Raw genomic sequence first — 21,734 nt, forward strand, 5'->3', positions numbered from 1 at the left:
ACACTGCGTTGAGTAGTTATGGCAATTTGTACAAAACGGGTACAAAGCGGGCTACTCCTGAAAGGTTTAGAAGCCATTCTTAGGCAATGAAGGTGGATTATGAGAAATCAAACAAATGCGTCTTGATCACATGACTATGGAGAGCATGTGTACCGATTTGCGTGAATTTTGGATAAAATCTGAAGGAGTAATAGAAAATGTGTTTTATATCAGTTTGACTGTTTTACACGCGTAACCCGCATTTTAATCAACCCCCCTTCACTGCCGAGATTGTTGTATTACCTTTAGAGCAGACCTGGGCATTGTACGGCCCGCGGGCCAAATACGATTACTTGATAATCCCATTATCCGAAAATAAAACATACTTTCTAATTACCTTATGGGTGGACTAAAACCACATCGCTTTTATTTTGAAGCCCATGCATTCTCACAGTTCACACAATCTGCACGTCAACTGTGCACATGAATTGCGTGTGATTGAGAACCTGTCTTTCTTCCTTCACCCCCCTCATATGCGAAAATGTCGGCTTTTTGGATTTATTGTTGACTACGTCGGTGAATGCAAATAGCCATGAAGCATGCAGCTCCACAACACGGTAGGCGCAGGCGCATGCTTTGATTACCAAACTTCCTTGCAGGAGGATAAGTTAAATCCCATTATGCTTCATTGCTTTATTTAACCCGCCTCGCCAATAAAGTTAAGATGTTTTAAGATGCTGCCGTATGGCGTTGTTGCGCCCAGAATGTGGCATGCTTCTGAAGTTCAGACAGCTTGGGCGATGCGCCGTGAGCTTGTGGATCGTCTGTTTCAGAAATTTCCCCAATGTGAGGGGTGGGAGAGGCTGGACAGCAGACGGCTGGACTTTGAATTTCTCTAACTATAAACTTTCATGATAGCAGAGTACTGCCTAAGTACAAATATAATTTATGAAAATCTACTACATTGAAGTCTGTTCACAGAAGTTGTTGTAGGATATGTGGGGATTATCTGACGAGGTACCATTTGAGTGTGCAAAACCTTACATAATTATACTAAATAATACTAAATTCTTTATAGGGTCAATATGAGTAAAATAATATAGCCTTTCTACAGGAGTATCTTTTTATATTTTTCCAAAAAGAATACAAACAGCCAATAGCACAATACAAAGTTATCCCCCTCACTGGGGAAAATTCCGGGAGGAAAAACGGGCAAGCACCGGGTCGAGTCTTCCGGTATTCCCCCCGTGACCCCCCAGGGACCCCAAAATGGTAACTCTGTCATTTCTCAACCGTTTTGGACGGGGGTGGGCTCGTTGGAATCGTGTCGCCCCCTCTGGGGGCGTTCTTAGGGTTTTGGAGGTTCGGGGACCCCCCGGGACCCCCCAGGGACCCCCAAATGGTAACTCTGTCATTTCTCAACCGTTTTGGACGGGGGTGGGCGCGTTGGAATCGTGTCGCCTCCCTGGGGGCGTTCTCAGGGGTTTGGAGGTTCGGGGACCCCCCGTGACCCCCCAGGGACCCCCAAATGCTAACTCTGTCATTTCTCAACCGTTTTGGACAGGGGTGGGCTTGTTGGAATCGTGTTGCCTCTCTGGGCGCATTATCGGGGTTTTGGAGGTTCGGGGACCCCTGGGGGCTCCCACATTTTTCTTTTACAGATTGTTTTTTTACGCATTTTTCTTTTACAGATTGTTTTTTTACGCATTTTTCTTTTACAGATTGTTTTTTTACGCATTTTCTTTTTACGGATTGTTTTTTTACGCATTTTTCTTTTACAGATTTCTTTTTTACGCATTTTCTTTTACGAACACACAGATAATATTGGCATGGATTCGGCTCCATAGTGGATCCACTCATAATTTCGATGCCACATGGGTCCGACACGTGGCATTGCGTGCGGTTAGGGTTGGGGACAAATTGGACAATGTTAGTCATGGAGCGAGTGAGCAAGCTTGCGTCAGTGGCACATCAACATAAAGCTCTGAGTGCATTTCCTCTATCACAGTTTTAGTTATTTCTGGGTCTTGGCTCTCTTGAGTGGATGTTGTTATGTCCAAATAAATGACTCACCTAATGCATCCATTAGCTCGTATGTTTAAGTTTTTTTCTTCTCCATCTTCCTCCAAAAACAGCTAATGGATGGGAGCTCAAAACACCTTAGTGGTCAGGAGGTATAGCTACACGCACATCCCAGTAAATTCAACGGGAGCTCGAACAAAATAAATAAACTGAAAAAGGAGAAAGTCTGCACAACGTTTTAAAAGCTCACAAAAAAAGCTTTAATTACCAGAGCAGAAGAAAACATAATTTCGGCCTCCTTCTCCTTGCTCAAAAAACCTTTCATTCATACCATTAAGGCAGTAAATGATCCTGTTATATATACTAGTCCTTACCCATTGTATGGACAATTTCCCCCCATAAATATAGGGGGGCGACACGATTCCAACGAGCCCACCCCCGTCCAAAACGGTGGAGAAATGACAGAGTTACCATTTTGGGGTCCCTGGGGGGTCCCGGGGGGTCCCTGAACCTTGAGACCCCAAAGACGCCCACAGGGGGGTGACAAGATTCCAACGAGCCCACCCCTGTCCAAAACAGTTGAGAAATGACAGAGTTACCATTTGGGGGTCCCTGGGGGGTCCCGGGGGGTCCCTGGGGGTCCCTGAACCTTGAGACCCCCAAAGACGCCCCCAGGGGGGGCGACAAGATTCCAACGAGCCCACCCCCGTCCAAAACAGTTGAGAAATGACAGAGTTACCATTTGGGGGTCCCTGGGGGGTCCCCAGGGGTCCCCGAACCTTGAGACCCCCAAAGACGCCCCCAGGGGGGCGACACAATCACAACGAGCCCACCCCCGTCAAAAACGGTTGAGAAATGACAGAGTTACCATTTGGGGGTCCCCGGGGGGGTCCCGGGGGGTCCCCGAACCTTGAGACCCCCCTATTTAATATAGGCTACTAAAATAATGAATTAGTCAATTGGCCATTGAGTGGTTGTTTTAAGACAAGATATATAGCTAAACTTGTAACTCATAAACTTATACTTATAACGTAGCCCCATACAAACATGGCAACCTCAGTTGCCAGGCAGACTTATGGAGCTTTTTGATTGGGTAGAGGAAAAGGCCTCACGTGATTGGTTCTCAGCCGTCATGTGATTTTTGGCAGTGATTTCACTGGGGAACCAAAAAAACCATCTGTAACTGTGGTTGGCATTTTTTCTGTTCGTAAGTCCAAACACAAAAAAACACTATCCGTATATATTACGCATTTTCTTTTTACAGATTGTTTTATTACACATTTTTCTTTTACAGATTGTTTTTTTACGCATTTTTATTTTACAGATTGTTTTTTTACGCATTTTCTTTTTACGGGTTGTTTTTTTACGCATTTTTCTTTTACAGATTGTTTTTTTTACGCATTTTTCTTTTACAGATTGTTTTTTACGCATTTTCTTTTTACGGATTGTTTTTATACGCATTTTTCTTTTACAGATTTCTTTTTTACGCATTTTCTTTTACGAACACACAGATAATATTGGCATGGATTCGGCTCCATACTCTTCTCACTATTTGGCTCCATCTGCTCCTTTGTTTAAGGATCTAAATGTACTGTCTATCTATGACATTAACATACTACAATCCTGTTCTTTCATATATAAATGCACTTACCTTCCAAATATGCTTCCTACAACTTTCAAAGAATATTTTAAGACCAACTCTCAAGTTCATGATTATAATACTAGACAATCCGACAATATTCATCCTCCCTTCAGCCGTACCACTCTTAGCCAGTTCTCCATAAAAGTCAGAGGTTCTTTACTCTGGAATTCACACATACGTATTGCCAACTCCGCATCTTCACTCTGTAACTTTAAACATAGGTTGAGGGCCAGCCTCTTGAAGTTACCCTCTCCAATTGATTCTAACGTAATGTAGCCTTATTGTGCATACTCAGACATACTCGGACTCAGTCACGCGCGCACATAGATACACACACACACACACACACACACACACACACACACACACACACACACACACACACACACAAGTGTAAATAATGTATTTCTTGTTGTTTTTGTTATTTTCCATACCTATGTTTGATTACTTTGTCTTACTATTTGTATATTACTATTTGTAAAAATTGTATATTAACTTTGGTGAGAACCACATATAAGCCCTCCCTGGGTTTATTTTCTCACCTGCACACACTGTTTTTATTGTGCAAATAAACTAAACAAAAAAAAAACCCAAATAAAAATGTATTCTATCTAAATGCACACACACTTGCTGTAACTGACAACATTAAATTTGTAGATGATGTGTGAAATGCTTGTAACGCTTGTTCTAGCTATGTCTAACTATATGTGTTCCTTGTGCCAAACTTGAAGAATTTCCCCTGGCAAAGGGTGAGCCTGGGGTTCAGAAGCCTGGTGTTCAGAAGAAAGCTCAAACATAGGATACCCACTCACACAACCGGGTTTGGGGAATGGGGACGGTTGCAGGCATTTGTTCCGACATACCAAGAGTCTGACAGTCATTAGTCCAACACCGTACCCAAACACTAACCTAACCCTAACCACACGCAGACGCAACGCATGTCGCGGGCGCAACTGATGTTGCGGACACAACTGATGTTGCGGACGCAACGCATGTCAAGGAACAGAGTATGGCCTGGATTGGATTCAACCTGACTTGTACACTGTAGCAGTTTCCAAGTACATTATAACCAATCGTTTGATCTCAGTCAGGGCTAGTGATTCATACAGAACATGAGCAGATCCACAAGGGCACGCATGCAACTTGAGAATGCACGCACGGGCACTCGTTATTAAGCATAAAGAATGATGCAGTTGATGAGGATATAGTCATTTTTACAGTTAAAGCCCTATTACAGGTCCTTCCAGCTAGACTCTGTGGTACCCTAACACACATTCTCCTCATTGTCTGAGCATAATCCACTTACTGAAACTATGTCACATAAAGTGACATACATACTCTTACAGAAGATCCGTGGGGCGAAATTAGGAGGGGAGGAGAGAGATTTTGCACGCTTTGTCCATCAAATGTTCTCTCTGTTGGCTTGCGGACTGTGGCCAACCCGACGCACAGTAAACGTGCACAGTACAGTATGTACAGTACCCATGGCGACCTTTTAGGCAGTAGAGAGCTAGAATATTTTTACTCTGTTCTTGGACCTCATTCTCCAAAAAGGAGTAGAAACATATATGGAACCACCATGGGAAGCACTCAGGTTTGTATTACCTCTCTATCAAATGTTATAATGTGGAAAATAAGTGTTGGGATTTGTCAGTCAGACCTGCTCCATTGGGGTGACAGCATGTAATTGATTTGACTTACTTTTACGCACTCAGGGGTATGATATACTGTAATTAAGTATCTGGGCTTCCACACTGCTGGTTGCATAGCATACATATATGTGGGGGAGCTACTCTTGCAACTGCTAGTGGATGAATAGGTGTATACTGTATTATTTTTTTTTAACTGTTTTTCTTACAGTCTTGTAAAATGTATATCAATATGTAATTGTAATGTATTTTATGTGTGGACCCCAGGAAGAGTAGCTGATACTAAGGTAGTAGCTAATGGGGATCCAAATAAACAAAAAATATATAGGCGTAAACGATTTCTCATTAACACTGCCCAGCATCAGTTGGAACCAGTAAATTGCTGTCCCCATGCCATTTGTTGCTTCAGAGCCCTTTTCAAGGTAACACAGTCACCATTCGGTGGACCGGATGTAGCATAACGGCTAACCAAATCCATCACGGGACGAGGCATGAATTATTTTACCTTGACTAGAGACGGGACCTCGATGGGCCGTCAAAAACGTGTGTTTTGATTATAATCGTAATATGTGATTTAGATTCAGAGAAATCAGCGGGAGAAGATTTTGGCTCCCGTCCATTATAATGGAGTTGGATCATTTTGCCGACGACTTCCGGTTTTGAAAGTTATGCAATAGACGCTCACAGACTGTAGTGTGTCGCTCGCCGATATCAAACAAATATAAAGCTTAAAAGACGGAACATCTCCGTCTTGGGTAGACAATGGGTGGGTTTGAAAAGACGGAGGTAAAAAGTGTTGAGAAGCGTTTCAAACTATGCATGGAGGCGTAACCCCACACGCAAGTGAAAACCCACTTGAAGTATGTTGAGGCCTTATATTCTGAAAGTCTCCCGTGTACACTTTATAAAGGAATATACAAAGCTACGCATGAAAGAATTATTGATTTGTCGGTTAAGGGCATAAGTTCAAATCTACCAGCACAAATGTGCAGCATAAAATGACAATGTTAAAACTGTGCAACAGTGCATATAATGGCTTTTCAGATGTTCTAGCTAATGCACCAGATGTTGTTGTTGATCGACCACAGTCTTGAAGAGGCATTGTTTACCACGGTGATAAAGTCCCAACGTCTCCAGGATACTATACAGGATACAGCTTGGGCCCCAAATGTAAAGGTAATGTCCACAAACTAGTTGTGTGAGAGTCCTGCAGATTCCAGGAATGCCCAAGCCAAGAGCTAAAGGCATTGCATTTTTTTGTAGAAACTTTAGACCGATACATCCTTGGTTTACCTAATTACCTGTGACCCTAGTTTCCTGAGGCACTGGTTGAAAGTTGCTTTGGATAACAGCATCTGCTAAATGCCTAATTTGCAATTGTATTTGTACATTGTAAATTGAAAATGTCTGTTGTACTAGTTTACCAAGCATGTGCATCTACCATTGTTTGTGTTCAAGAATTTCTTGAACTTGAATTTGAACACAATAAAGTGTGTGTGTGTGTGTGTGTGTGTGTGTGTGTGTGTGTGTGTGTGTGTGTGTGTGTGTGTGTGTGTGTGTGTGTGTGTGTGTGTGTGTGTGTGTGTGTGTGTGTGTGTGTGTGTGTGTGTGTGTGTGTGTGCGTGCGTGCGTGCGTGCGTGCGTGCGTGCGTGCGTGCGTGCGTGCGTGCGTGCGATTGGCATCGCTTACAGACCAGACCAGACCCTGTCCCTGACACAATTCAGCCTTTCAGGTACATGTATCCTTTCCAAGTTTAAACTTAGAAACGGTGAGAGTACGGGGAGAAAGCTGGTGTTCCCGTTTCCTATTTCATCTCCCAGAGCACATGGACTTGTCTAGCAGGTGTTGAAGTGTTGAGCCTGAGCTTGCAGTGTCCTCCAGAGAGGACACCCCCCCCTCCTCTAGAGCTTACCTTCATAGGTTCCACTCTCTAACAGGGCACCACTTTGCTCCAGTTCCATAAAGCGTTCCACGCTCACAAAGTTGTAGTCCACCCCCGGCACCTCCCCTTCCTTGGGCTGCCTGGTGGTACCTGGAGAGAGAGAGGGAAATAGAGAGACATTATTATCACCAGCCAATGGAAGGGAAACCTAAGCAGAGAGGAAGTGGCATTTCTGATAGCCAACAGAATCCATAACCACTCAACTGTGCGTTGTCATGTGTGTGAGTGCAGGTGTACACTGCATCTGTGCCAGTGTGTATGACAGAGAGAGAGAGAGGAAGAGAGAGAGAGAGAGAGAGAGGGGGGGGGGGGGAGGGAGAGGGAGAGAGAGAGAGAGGTGAGTGTGTGATTGTGAGACACGGAGACAGAGTGAGACAAGAGTGAAAACTAGCCTGCGTGAGTCAATATAGCAAAAGCCGCTTCAACGGTATGTCAGAGCCATTACTCAACCTCTATGAGCCATCCCGACGTGGTTTCAATATGCCACTTTTGTGTACCATAATTCAAAAGTCCTTGCACAGCAGCAGCCGGCACACAATACAGCAATATGCACAGCCGGTGGATTATTGTCAGAGCGGCAGGAATGCAGAAGCACCACATTACCGTTTGCACCAATTAGGTGCCTCTGCAAGTCCCCGGCTCCGCAGATCTCATCAGCGCTGCGGTGTACTGAGGCACGACTACGCTTTACCATGGCAGCAGACCACGGCGCAGCGGAGGGATTCTCTCTTCTAATGAGGTGCTGTGTTTGTTCCCTCTGCCAAATGGACTTTCCACGCCAGCTCTACTCGAGATCGCTGCCGTTTATTCCCCCCTCCCCCCTCCCCCTACCTACCCCATTGATCACGCCTGTGAGAGCAGTCATTGGACGCGGATGGATAGAGGGAGCCTCCGTGGTAACACCCCCCACCCCCCGTCTCCGGGACTGTCTGGTGATTTATGCTCTGTTGCATGACGGTGTCGCGTGCCAAAAATAGGAGATCACAACCGAGATGCGTTCAGCCTCACAGAGACTTTGCAACATGAATGCAATCATATTCATTGATGTGAATATAAAAGATGAATGCAATAATATGTATTGGGTATGACTGGAGATGATATTTGACATGGCAGAGTAATATCACTTTGGAGCGGGCTCCGTCACAGGAGGATAATCAAATCAGATCCTGGCTGATGGATGGCAGGGAGCCCCTCCTGCAGATACAGGCCAACCCGGGAGGTGGCTTCTGTTTGGCCTGTGTTGGGGATGTTGACCTGAACAGACGGCAAGAGTGAGACTGGGAAAGAGAAGGGAATGGAGTTATTTTAAAGGGACATGGTCAATGAGCTCTTATTGATCTGATTGGAGTGGCGCCAAATGAGGTGATTGAGTTGATAGGTGAGGGACATGGGGAACGGCAGCTTGCTCGGGCTCCCAGTTGAAACCGTCGTTATTAACTATCATTACTAGCCTAAGGCTATTTTAGGCGCACGGCAAAGCATAAATCAGGCTTTAAAAAGGCAGACATGCTGAAGGAAGAGAGACTGATGCCAGATCTCACTTGAGTCAAACATTTTGCTCGCCAAATGTGATTCCCTTTACGGCACAGGTTTGAAGAGGTGACCATCATCATCTGTGTTGCTCACAAAGCAGGCGGATATTACGTCCGTCAGTACAGTACAGCAGAGTACAGTACAGTAAGCCGCAGGGTATGAGTTACAGTACAGTCAAATCCTTTGAGGATCATGGGAAACAGTGAGTGACTGCTTTCATCTAATTCAAGCTGCAGGGGAGCCTGTGTAGAACAGCAGGTAGTGGATGTAGACACAAATATATTTTCTCTCTCTCTCTCTCTCTCTCTCTCTCTCCCTCTCGGATCCTCCAGCTTTCCCCAGAGTGTGATATCTCAATCATTAGATCTCTATTGATCAGCTGTCACCGCTTGGCTGTACTCCCATAAAGGTTCTACGTGGACATACTATGTTGTATTTACTGTACTGTTGGGAGTAAGAGATGACAGCTCATCAGCGTCTAATGAGCAGGGAAATGAAACATAAGGAATGGGCACTATCAGTGACACTAGCCTGCCCCAGCCTGTGTGACATCTGGTCTAGTGAGGTGGGTGCTGGTCGAAAACAGGCGGTGGATCCTATTGGTTCACCAATCTGAGTGCCCGCCCCCAACACTCACTGGCGTCACAAAATTTGGAGCGACGTGCCTCTGCACCGCTATTGGTTAGTGAAATACAAGTTGACTCCCACTTCCTATGCCAGATTTTCCAATGGATTTCCCCAGGCTTTTCTTTTTGAGCCGAATGCGAACGAAAATATAAGCAGAGGCTACGGTGACACTAACCCAGTGGTTCCCAAACTGTGGTGCGTGCACCCCTTGTGGTGCGTGGGCGCCTTCTAGGGGGTGCGCGACATGAAAAGGCTAATGGTGCTATGGTTTTATTTTCATATATATGTGTGTATATATATATATATATATATATATATATTCTTTTTAATATATATTAACATATTATGCCAATACAGTATATGGCAAGTATATGCAGAATATAGCCTATGCTGCATATATAATATGCCATATTCAGGTTGCATATATGTGGATAAATAGGAAATGTACCTATTTTAGTGAAAGTACCGCAGAGAGAACATTGACCAGCTGTGCTTACACAGCAGCTGGTAAAAAACAAACTGACCATTTTAACATTCTCCGAGGGTTGAATGAACACTCTCAGAATGCCCGAATACTCCATGGATCAGTGGGATCAAACCACGATCTTCAAATGAACCACAACACACACACACAAACACGTACAGTACATACACACTCACACACGCACACGCACACACACAGTGCACTGCAAACGCACACATACGCATACTTATTATGTGAAGACAAAGCAACAGCAACTTGTCAGTAGTCAACAGACATACACTGTGGTCACATATGGTTTGCATGCTGCTCCTCAGGCAGCATACACATATTGATCTCACAGGAATAATTTCATTCTGCTGCCCACGTCGTGGAGTAGACAGCCGGTTGGAATACTGATGATCCAAAGCAATGGCCGGATGATGGATCCCACCGTTCCCTCCACTAGCCACAGAGATGAGAGAGGGGAGACCAGCAGAGGGAGAGAGAGTGAGCTACAGAGACTGTGAGTGAGAGAATGCTTTGGCAATATAAGAATGCTTGTCATTCCAATAAAGCATAACATTTGAATTGAAATTTAATTGAATTGAATTGAAAGAGAGAGGGGCAGAGAGAAAGGGGGGGGGGGGGAGAAAGTGGGAGAGGACGAGAGAGAGAGCCCTGGATCATCTTGGTGGGTCTTAAGTTGGAGATATCGATCAACTATCCGGCCCACTAGTTTCCTCACTCCCTCCATCTCTTTCACACTTTTTCCTCTCTGAGATTTCTCAGATTACCCCCCTCTGGCCTCTGCGCAGGGCACACACAGCCCATCCCCCATGCGCCGTTCATCCTCTCTCTTCCCACCTCTCCCCTCCCTGCTGATGAGTGATGCCGACCAGAAAACTGGGAGATGGAACTGATATATACATTTGGGACATTGGTTGTTTGTGAATGATTGCTATGTTCCATTATTAACCAGAAATGATATCTTCCATGTCACTATGACTCTGAGCGCTTGTCTGAGCACTCTCTGCCTCCTGTTTTTATTTGATGGCCTTCATTGGCGCCCTCCATTATCTCTTTCTCTCTGTGAATAACATGTTTTTGGACTCAGTGTCCGGTAATACTGTAAGAGCTTCCTGATGTCAAAAGATTGTTTTGAATTCTGTACTATATAACCATCCCACTGATGATTCATCGGTGGGAGAACTCTCTGATGCTGTTTTGGACTACATTCTCTCTCCCCCAATATAACGGAATTATCATTTAAAAACTTAAGCGGCTGGTCTGGACTCCTTTCTTGCGTGTGTCAATTCTTCCTTGGGTTTTTCTTAGCGAGGTGATTTTACTCTGGTACTTCCACATCCTTAAAAGGTTTATCATTATAGTATACATTATTCTATAATGGTTAATTACATTATACCATAAAAGTTAAGGTTTAATATTTACATTTTGACTTGAGTAAATTTACTCTATTACATTTTACTACTCTTCCCAAAGCTAAATTAATGGTTGGTACTAATTAGTGGCACTCTAATTACTTGCAAGAGGGGTATTCTGCATTTCGGTCTTAGTGCCTGGCCCTTCCTTATTTAAAAGGGACTTCATATGCTAATGTGACCGCTGACCAGTGACCAAGGGTCAGCAGATCTGTGTCTGAGCCTTCATATTACACGTACAAGAGGCCTGCATTTATACATTTTCATTGCTTTCCTTGTATCCATCAGCCCTCTCTCTCTCTACCCCCCCCCCCCCGCCTTCTCTCTCTGAAGGGTCCAGTAAAAGTTAATCCCAGGCAGAGCTTTGATGAATGAGCCAGCACAGAACAGGGCAGCCTGTACAGGTGCTCTCTAGCACGAATGGGGGAAAAACACACACACACACACACACACACACACACACACACACACAAAGCACTGTTCGTTCTAAGTAGAGACCAGCGATGCCTCCCTTGAGTCCCCAGTGCTGCTTCTAAGGTATTGATTGGATGTGGTGTCCTTGCTAATAAATGATAAAGTCGGCCCGGGGCCACAAAAAAAGGACTGCGCCGCAATCAGCCAATGGAATGAGGCCTCTTTTACACACAGCGGTGAGAACGAGTAGCGGAGAAATGTACGACTTCACTGTTTAAATGGTTTCTTTCTATCTATAATAGCAAAGAGAGGCTTTGTAAGTACCACTTTATGGTGGGAAGATATCCTCTCCAAACCTGCCCCAAGCTACAAGGATTGAACACTATAGAAGGTTTTCACACTGGTGTCTGCAGTGTGTGTGTGTGTGTGTGTGTGTGTGTGTGTGTGTGTGTGTGTGTGTGTGTGTGTGTGTGTGTGTGTGTGTGTGTGTGTGTGTGTGTGTGTGTGTGTGTGTGTGTGTGTGAGAAATTGAGACAGAGAGAGAGATTATGTTGAAACATGACAAGGAAAGTCCATTTGGAGTTAAAGGCTAAAATAAGAGAAGTACTGAAATAACTCAGCAGTGTGTCAGATGATAAGAGGGCAAAGACCGTTGCTAAATAATACAGCGACCGCGAATGGAATACAGTGAGTTATAGAGAAAGAGAGAGAGACAGTCAAAGGAAGAAAATAGAGAGAGATACAGAGAGTGGAGGAGACTTACTGTACACATACGAACATGTGAATGCTCAAGCATTATGTCTCTTAGACTAGGAGCGTGTTTGTGCACGTGTATGCATACGTGTGTGTTTGCGCTTGTGTAATTGGACAGGAAGACACCAGGAGGCAAGAGCAGAGTGTAATGTGTGTGTGTGTGTGTGTGTGTGTTGGGTGGGGGGGGGGTGGGGGCAGCTAAAAATAGAATATTGATGGTCTGATTAACATAATAAAAGGGTGGAGGAGAGGACAGTGAAGTAATAGACACTCATGCATGCGTGTGTAGCATATACGCTTGCAGTCTAATGTCTTGGTTTTCTCAAGGATCAGATTGTTGCAACGGTACCAACACCTACACAGTAAAACTCCACAGTGTTATATATTTAGCACCAAGGTTGTTCTTTTGTATCGGGCTATTTAAAAAAATAGAAATAGATGGAATTTTGCAAGCTGCGGTTATCCAGTATAACTTTCTTTAGAGCCTTGCAGTGGGGTAGGGGTCTTCGGAGACTTTGTGGTAATAGAGACAGACAAACAGTATACATATCTATAAATATCCTCCCAAAGGTGAATAGCTGTGAGGCTCGGACTAAATAATCCCCCTAGGTTTTGTGACAGATAAATTCCCTGGATTAAACCATCCAGCTACATATCTGATAGCACAACTATCCCCAAGGCTTAGTATCTGTACTGCAGAAGAGGGGAAGCATAGTATTTCTTGCCGAATATGGCAGAGGGAGACATCTACATGTAGCTATTTCTTTTCATGGATAGAAAGCCTTTGATGTGATTTGGAGTTGCGCTGCCCATTCATGACTGGTTTACCCTAAAATACAACACTGGGTAATGTGTAAACAACACATAAAAGGGAAAAGAAAAATAACACACTGTAATACTGCGCTCACAAGCGTGAACTTGTTTACCCTTTCAATGCATCCCTTTCAGTGGAGGAGAGACGGCGAAATCCATTCACGGCGGAGACGTAGGTCCCAACGTATTATCTTCCGTCGTGGCTTATTATTCAATAGGTCGCGGTTTAAATATTAATTCGTCCCGACGGTTTAATAATTCGCCCCAACGGTTTATTTTCGTCGGGGCTATTTATGAATCCGTCGGCGTTCGCGACGTATTTTATAATAGGTCGCGGCGGTTTGATAATAATTCGCCTCGACGGTTTATTTTTTCGTCGGGGCGAATGATGAATACGTCGGCGTATTACAACTCGTCGTGCCGTATTAATTAATACGTCGAAAGGGTGGATGCCTTTCCCCGTGGAGAACCTGCAGGGCAGCAGGCCTTTTTACGCGCGCATCGTGACCGGCGATCGGCCCACGCGCCCGGGCCCGGCACCACCGCGTGCGCCTCGCCGGCCCGGTTCCGTGAAGCTCTCCGCCGTCTCCAGGCGAGCCTGCGTTCCCGAGCTCTCACCTCTTTTGCGCACCAAAAAGAGCAGATCTACCCCTGGGGGGGGTCCCCGTGGACCGCACGTGTGTGTGTGTGTGTGTGTGTTAGAGACCTGCAAGCCCGTCGGGGCCCGGCCCGGCCCTTAAATATAATTTTATACAGTAGCTGCTGCACATGCACTGTCAATCAGCGCAACGCGTTGTGAGCTTGCAGATCGGCTATCGCGGGCTCACGCTGCATTATAAAACCCAGAGTAGACGGACATTAATAAGAACACTTACGTTATGTATCTGCAGTTTCTGCAATGTACAAATCCAACTTTGTTTAGTGTGGTAATAATGCTCCCGCAGTATTTAATGTTTTTAGAGCCGTAGCCTACTTACTTAATACTCGGTGTGTGTGTGTGTGTGTGTGTGTGTGTGTGTGTGTGTGTGTGTGTGTGTGTGTGTGTGTGTGTGTGTGTACAGCTGCGCTGCACAATAATTAGGAGAGAGAGAGGACGAGAGTTTAGGCGCGGAGCGAGAGAGATAGAATGTAAAACACGTTGTTTTAAAGTCTTTATAGTTTTGACCAGATTTTAGTGTGCTTGCCTTGTGGCTTGTGTGTGTGCGGACACTGCGGAGGGGTTATTGTCACGTCACTATGGAGCATGCTGCCGCGCTGCTGAAGCAAGTCCAGTCTGGGTGAAATTCACATCGGAAAATTAATATAACGGCGTGTGAGCCCGCCCGGCCCTGGGCCCGTTGGGCAGTGACAAAGTCGGCCCGGGCCCGGCCCGTTTTGGTGGGCCGGGCCGGGCCCCGACAGGCTTGCAGGTCTCTAACACACACACACACACACACACACACACGTGCGGTGTGTGTCTACCCTCCAGATCTACCCCCCAGATCTACCCCCCAGGGGTAGATCTGCTCTTTTCGGTGCGCAAAAGAGGTGAGAGCTCGGGAACGCAGGCTCGCCTGGAGACGACGGAGAGCTTCACGGAACCGGGCCGGCGAGGCGCACGCGGTGGGCCGATCGCCGGGCACGATGTGCGCGGAAAGGCATGCCTTTCAATACCACCAAATACCAAAGGCAACCTATTACGTCGCAAACGGGTAGATATAGCCCCGACGAGTGCTGCGACGAGTCCTCACGCCACGACGGATTCTTAACGCTGCGACGAATTATTATTAAGTCGTGGCAAATTATTATTTAAGCTGCGACGTATTAATCAATAGTTGCAACGCAAAATGATTAAGCCCCGACTTACGCTGTACGCCGTGCCCGTTACGCCATACACCGTGGATGGATTTCGCCCCACCTGGAGAGGAGAGCAATCACAGCTCCATGGCAGTAATATAAGAGAGGAGAGAGAATACAAGGAATGTCAATGAGAGTATCTGTGTCTGCTTCTCTCTCTCTCTCTCTCTCTCCCCACATCCTACGTTCACGTACACTGCATCTATCTACCCCTACCACATGTTTCTCTATCTCTACCTCCTCCAGTAGGCTCTCCCTTGTCCTCTCTCTCCAATTTACCTCATCGTCCACTACATTCATTTGTTTCTCCCTCACTTTCTGTTGGTCCATGTCTTGTTTTTATCTCTTCTCCTTGGTATCTGTCTCCCCCCTTAACCCTCCCCTCCTTAACCCTGCATGCAGTGGGAAAGCTAAGAGAGCCAGTGTTGCCATGTCTGCGTATTATAAGCAACTTTAGGATTGTTTTTCTGTAAAGTTTCTTGTAACTAAATATTATTTGTAGTTGCGGGTTGCGTTTTTTGGGGGGGCTTGTTTCTAAAGTGTACTTAGTGTAGTGATCGGCTATTTTCAGCATGCAACCAAGTGTAAAATGAGTTCTACTGCAAGAACTTCTCGTTTGGCGGCAAAGGCTAACACTGGGAGCTATCACGCGCTCTGTGTTGCTTATTTGGACTCGTTTCCTAATGTTGTTTAAACGAGTGATTCTCACACATTTCCATGTCAAGGAAGGACCCCCAGATTGAGGACACTACAACATCTAAACATATTTTGTGCCAGGTGACCCCCATACAACATTAAAATAAATATACATTTAGATGTAAGACATTTGCAGATGTAAGCTTGCAGATCGGCGATTTTCAAATAACCATAGGCGCTTGTTATGTTGATATGTTTAGGCATATGTTGTTTTCGTATGGTTGCTACACTGCACCACTGAAGAGAGCAGTCCTGTAGGGCCTCATTCACACCTAACACGCAAGAGACACTTGTGTCCTGTGTGTACATAAACATGTCAACATAACAAGCGACTAAGGTTATTTGGAAAATCGCCGATCTACAAGCTTACATCTGCAAATGTGGATTTTCTTTAAATGTATATTTCTTTTAACTTTTAACAGGACAGGACAAGTGTCTCTTGCGTGTGTCTTATATGTGAATGAGGCCTAGGAGAGCTACGACAGGAAGGACAGTACAATACACAGCACAAACGCTCATTTCCACAACAAAGCCCAGACTTTAAGAGGTGCAACGCAACCCAACGTGGCAACACTCTGACAGCAGTGTCTGCTACCACGACAACACGCCAGCTCCCTGGCAACACAGCCTAGCCATGGCAACAAGCTGAAACTGTATACCTTCTGTCATACAACACCATGCAAAAAAAAACATAATATTTATATGATTGTCATCGGCTTCCTAGGTCAGCGCTCTTGGTTGTACATTGCGATGCTGAGCAGCGCATCTTGTGACTATGGAGCCCCACATGGGATTAGCAGTAATTCTGGTACTATAGGCTGGTACTCGTGCTATATGAATTGTGCAGCCTTTTGTGGCAATAACCGACTTTTCCCCATCCAGAAAGGGCTAAATAGTGCAGAGTGGATGGGAATATAGAGGGTATGCGACATCAAGTGACATCATCATTATACCTGGAAGTTATGCGGGAATGCCTACTGAGTGGCAAAAAACGACTTTCTGGCATTGATGATCCCCACAAGTGGTTAGGGCGCCTGTTCAGGAGAGGGAAGAGGTGGGGGGGATAGCGTGTACCTCCACATGCGTTACGCCCCCCTAGTGAGACCTTTCACTGTCGGGTGAAAAGAAGATGTTGGCTTGACAGCCCGGGTATCGGAGGAGACCTGAGGCTTTCTTCACCCTCCCAATGACTGATTGTGGGGGTTAGCAGAGATGGAGTACTTGTAGAGAGGCTGGGGAATTGGGAATTGGCTTTACTAAATTGGGGAGAAAATGTTTTTCGTTTTTCTTTTGTCTTGAAGGGCCATGTTTTGCATAATAACAGTCTTTCCATTATGTCTGCCCACGATCATACAGTACGTTTGTTTACCCCAGTCACTGATACTAAAATCTGATATTTTCTTTATTTTTTTTCTATGAATCTGTGACTTGACACCCATACTGTTATAAAACGAAAAGAAAAAGATTTTGAAAAGAAAAAGAAAAAACAATGTTCTGGCATTGACAGCCCATACACCCAAACAGAAAAGTCCTATTTGATTGCATTAAACAACATTAAATTCACTTCGTCACTCACTTTGTCACTCGACGCAGTTCATGCAGTTATTTTGACAGCCCTATATATATATATATATATATATACTGTATATATATGCACCGAAAAATGTCTGTCACTCAGTCATTCTGTCTGTCCTTCTGTAGCCTACACTTCCTTAACCTGACTCCGCCAGATGGGGCAGTAGTGAGTACTATCACGTGGCACCAGTCAAATGCATGTTGGGAGGGACACAGATTATGGTCACAGTTTTCGCGCAACATTCCCCTTGCCCTCCCCACCGCACCGGCACCTCCCCTTTTAGAGCATTCTCGCTGACTGTTCCTCCTGCCAGGCAGGCAACAGAGCCACACGGGGAAACCTCCCGACACGGATATACTACATACACGCTCGACACCCGAGACTGACACACAGGACTGAGGAGTCAGGACGCCTCTCTCTCACCTCTCTCTTGCTTTTCACTACATCATTTTGTCTCTCTCCACATCAACAGAGCTGGCATTGGCCAGGCCAGCCATTTCACCACACTGTGAGATACCGGTATGCGATGTTGGAACGTCACTCCATATCATAACTTCAAACCAAACGCGGGTGAAATGCCTGGCCACTGACGACGCGAGGTTACAGATCTGTCCTGCACCTAATGTGAGACAATCAACAGCACGATCACAACGGAATGATTATCTGTCGGGGTGGCCAGAATTTGCAACACGGTCGCCACTACAAACCAAGCCACACCTTCAAACCAAACGTGGGTAAAACATCACACCTGTGTGAACTGAGTGGTGCAACTCCCCTCTCCCCCTGCTTCTCTCTCTCTCTGTAATTAGCACTAGGCAACAGTGCAACACTATCTCTCTATCTCTATCTCTCAGCACCAACCGCGGCCCATACAGGACCGGAACATATAGATAAAGAACGAGAAAGTTTTACAGCATATTATTCTGCAATATTCATGTCATATTCAAATTAAAATCATATACATTCGACATTCGAAATAATTCGAAAATTGTTCGAATACATGTGGTGTTTTAAAAGGAATATTCAAATATAGTTTTTGGCCAATTCTGGCAGCACTAATATATATATATTCTATCATTCCATTACAAGGTCATTTTGCAAACACAGCCTGCTTGGTAAGTCACGTCTCCAAGGTCCTCAACTCCAACCCCTTTGCTGCCTTTGCACTTCATCAATCAGTGGCTGTCACCAGAGCTCACACCTGCATGGCTCCCCCACAGTAATTCAGGCTGTGATTGGCCATGCAGTCGAGGGCTTGTAGATCTTGAGACCGGAGCGGCTGGATGTCACCTCTCCTGGATAAATCACTCTGGGAGACTGGAGGATGCTCTGCTTCCAACAATTATTGTCTGGCCACAACTAGCAGTGAGACAATGTGTGGGAAGGCTGTGAGATGTAGCTGCTAGCCCAGTTTCATGCTGGGCAAATGAAGCTAATGCCAGAGTTACATACTGTGGTCTCCAGAGCTCCAGCAAGGTTTCAGAAAGACTTTTCACTAAATATCAGTGCCAGTCCAATCTCTCAAGATCACAACATTACGTGAATATGAATCAGGGAATCATTCTTCTTTCCACAAATACATTCTCTTTAAAAAAAATGTTTTACTGGTATTTATCTTTGGGCTTTTTATGCCTTTATTGATAGTACCGTAGGTAGACAGGAACCCGCAATGCGCTGTCAGGCTATATTGGATTTAATATAGACACAGGATTAGGATTAACAATGAGCATCTATATCTAGTCTGCCTGGACTTCGTTGGTAAAACAATGTCTGTCTTCTGTGTGTCCGTTTCGTTAGTGGCTGTGAAGAATGATTGTGCTGTATGTTAAGCTGGATGAAGTGGCTCACATACTGTAGCTATAGTGTCTGGGTGACATTGAGGAATTATCCTGGTACCAAGGTGTTTCTTGGGGTGATGGAAATGCCCTGATAGGTTGAAATGTGCCTTTATTAGTCTGCAGCGCTGAATGGCGGAGGCTGACAGTGGGGGTAATCACGTAATGCACATATACTGTATACATGAATGCATGCACATGTGCGGATACTGTGCACAAAATCAGACGCACACATACCTGTATGAACTATGAAGACACTCGCATGCTTGCACGCACAAACACATGTACAGTTTGTACACAAAAATGCACAAACACATGTACAGTTTGTACACAAAAATAGATATTTCAACTGTGTCTGCCTGCCAGTGCCTGGTAACCTTCTATACTTGCATGCACGTCTGTGTGCGAGTGTGCTCAGAATCACAATGATGGTAGCGAGTAAACAGAGGAGTAGCGCCTCTCCAAGGTGCCATCATACAGCACAAGATGGGATACTCAGTAAGCACCTGGCCAATCACCACACATTACCCTAATCTTAAGCCTGATTTATACTTGGTTGCACCAGCATCTAACTTAAATCAGTGAAACCACCCTTTAGAAGAGGTATATATAGTGTTTATGCGAGTGTCTGTTTGCGCGTGCGTGAGTGACTGACTGAAGGAGACAGGAACTCAAAAAAGGAGCCTCCAGCGTGGGAGGATGACATTAAGAGAAGAGAACAAGAGACGAGACTGGATGATGACGTCTGTCCAACGCTTTACATGGAAGGCACTTTGCAAACATTTCATTAATCATGTTCAAAATGTGCTATTCTCGTGTTAATGAAATTCATATAACTCCCATGCCGTTCCTCCCTTGTCTGAAGCACATTAATCCAGTGTGCCAATCAAACTGCAGGGAATATAGAACCACATCAAAGCATGTCAGCCGCCCCTTTAACAGGAGTGAAGGACCAACAGGCAAAACACCCCTTTGAGAGATGGTTCCGTGGGAAGGCAATAAAAGGCATAACTCTCTATTTGGTCTCTCTCCCTCTCCCTCTCCCTCTCCCTCTCTCCCTCCACATGAACACACGCATCCTCCAGAGAGATTGGAGTGTAACAGAGCCATTATTCATTTATCAACTCAACTCATTAAATTTCAACAGAATAATCATTATGACAGTGAGAAGAAGCGCGTACGCGCGTATGCACACAAACACACACTCACAATCAATCACACTGTCTGTGGATCAACACATTACTGCATCGCATCATGCTAGATACAGCGTGATCACGGCCACACTACCACTATGATCTCGATCAGTGTTTTTGTTCCCTCTGAGATGACTGGGTGTGCTTAGCCCAAACATTTAGATTCTCGTAGAGGTTTTTTTTCGATTCTGACGAATCTCTCTACGAGAGTCTAAACGTTAACCCCGCCCCTAACATCGAAAAGGAATGTTTGTGCCTCAAAATCACTCTTACCTTGTACAAATGCAAAATCTAAGCTGCTTTAAACTTTGCCCCACTTGTTTGTGATCTGTGCGCACCCATATTAAACACAGAACATGCTTGTTTTCAATAAAAAAGGTATTTTAATCCACTCTGTCTCGGAATCTGGCAGCCATCTTGGTTTTCTCTCCATTGTAGATGCGCAAGAGAACCCTGGCCGCTAGGGGCGCGGGCAATGTTCTGTTGCGCATTTACAATGGAGGATTCCGAGACAGAGTGGATTAAAATACCTTTTTTATTGAAAAATAAGCATGTTCGGTGTTTAATATGGGTGCGCACAGATCACAAACAAGTGGGGCAAAGTTTAAAGCAGCTTAGATTTTGCATTTGTACAAGGTAAGAGTAATTTTGAGGCACAAACGTTCCTTTTCGACGTTAGGGGCGGGGTTAACGTTTAGACTCTCGTAGAGAGATTCGTCAGAATCGAAAAAAAACCTCTACGAGAATCTAAATGTTTGGGCTAGGGCGTGCTGTGTAAAATTTCAACCGAGAACACGTGAACACATGCCCCAGAGCCGGAGGGGGCACTACTTTATCTCTATGGTTTCCATCTAGACTAGAGCACTTCCATGTTTACGTTCCCAGTCATTCGCTGTGATTGGTTGAGATGCCCATATACAGTAGGTGAATCCCAAACATAGATTGTCCTTAACATCCCGCCCCCCAATCACTGTGATTGGTTTACATGTGGAGAGGGAGTATTCAGATGGGTACAGATCAGGGTTATGGGTTCAGGAAGCCATGCAGAGAATGGACCTACGGATGCTTCAAACGGCCATAAAAGGCTAATTATTTATGGTTGTGTGTTAACTCATCACATTGACAGCATTAATATAATATGTGTGTGCTATTTTCTTTATCTTTAGATCTTGTGTACAATACAAGATAGTCCATGTTTGGATATTGTGTCTTTTGGGTTCAGGTACCAAAAAGGATTTACTCTGGGAAGGTGAAATCAGACTCCTCCATTCCTTGCACCACCAACCCAAGTTTATATATTTGTAGGCCAAGGTTTTTCAAG

The 21,734-nt window shown here is 45.0% G+C and overlaps 1 protein-coding gene across 3 annotated transcripts in view; it reads right to left on the minus strand.

Moving 5' to 3' along the window:
• Positions 1–21,734, minus strand: part of magi2b (membrane associated guanylate kinase, WW and PDZ domain containing 2b) — a 126,300-nt gene that overhangs the window by 71,881 nt on the left and 32,685 nt on the right. For all 3 annotated transcript variants that reach the window (XM_083763900.1, XM_083763901.1, XM_083763899.1), the window contains exon 3: positions 7,206–7,325. In XM_083763900.1, coding sequence (XP_083620026.1) covers positions 7,206–7,325 — 120 coding nt within the window. The remainder of the gene's footprint in view (positions 1–7,205; positions 7,326–21,734) is intronic.

Source organism: Protomyctophum parallelum, assembly GCF_964188405.1.
Source record: "Protomyctophum parallelum genome assembly, chromosome: 4".
Classification (NCBI taxonomy): Eukaryota; Metazoa; Chordata; class Actinopteri; order Myctophiformes; family Myctophidae; genus Protomyctophum; species Protomyctophum parallelum.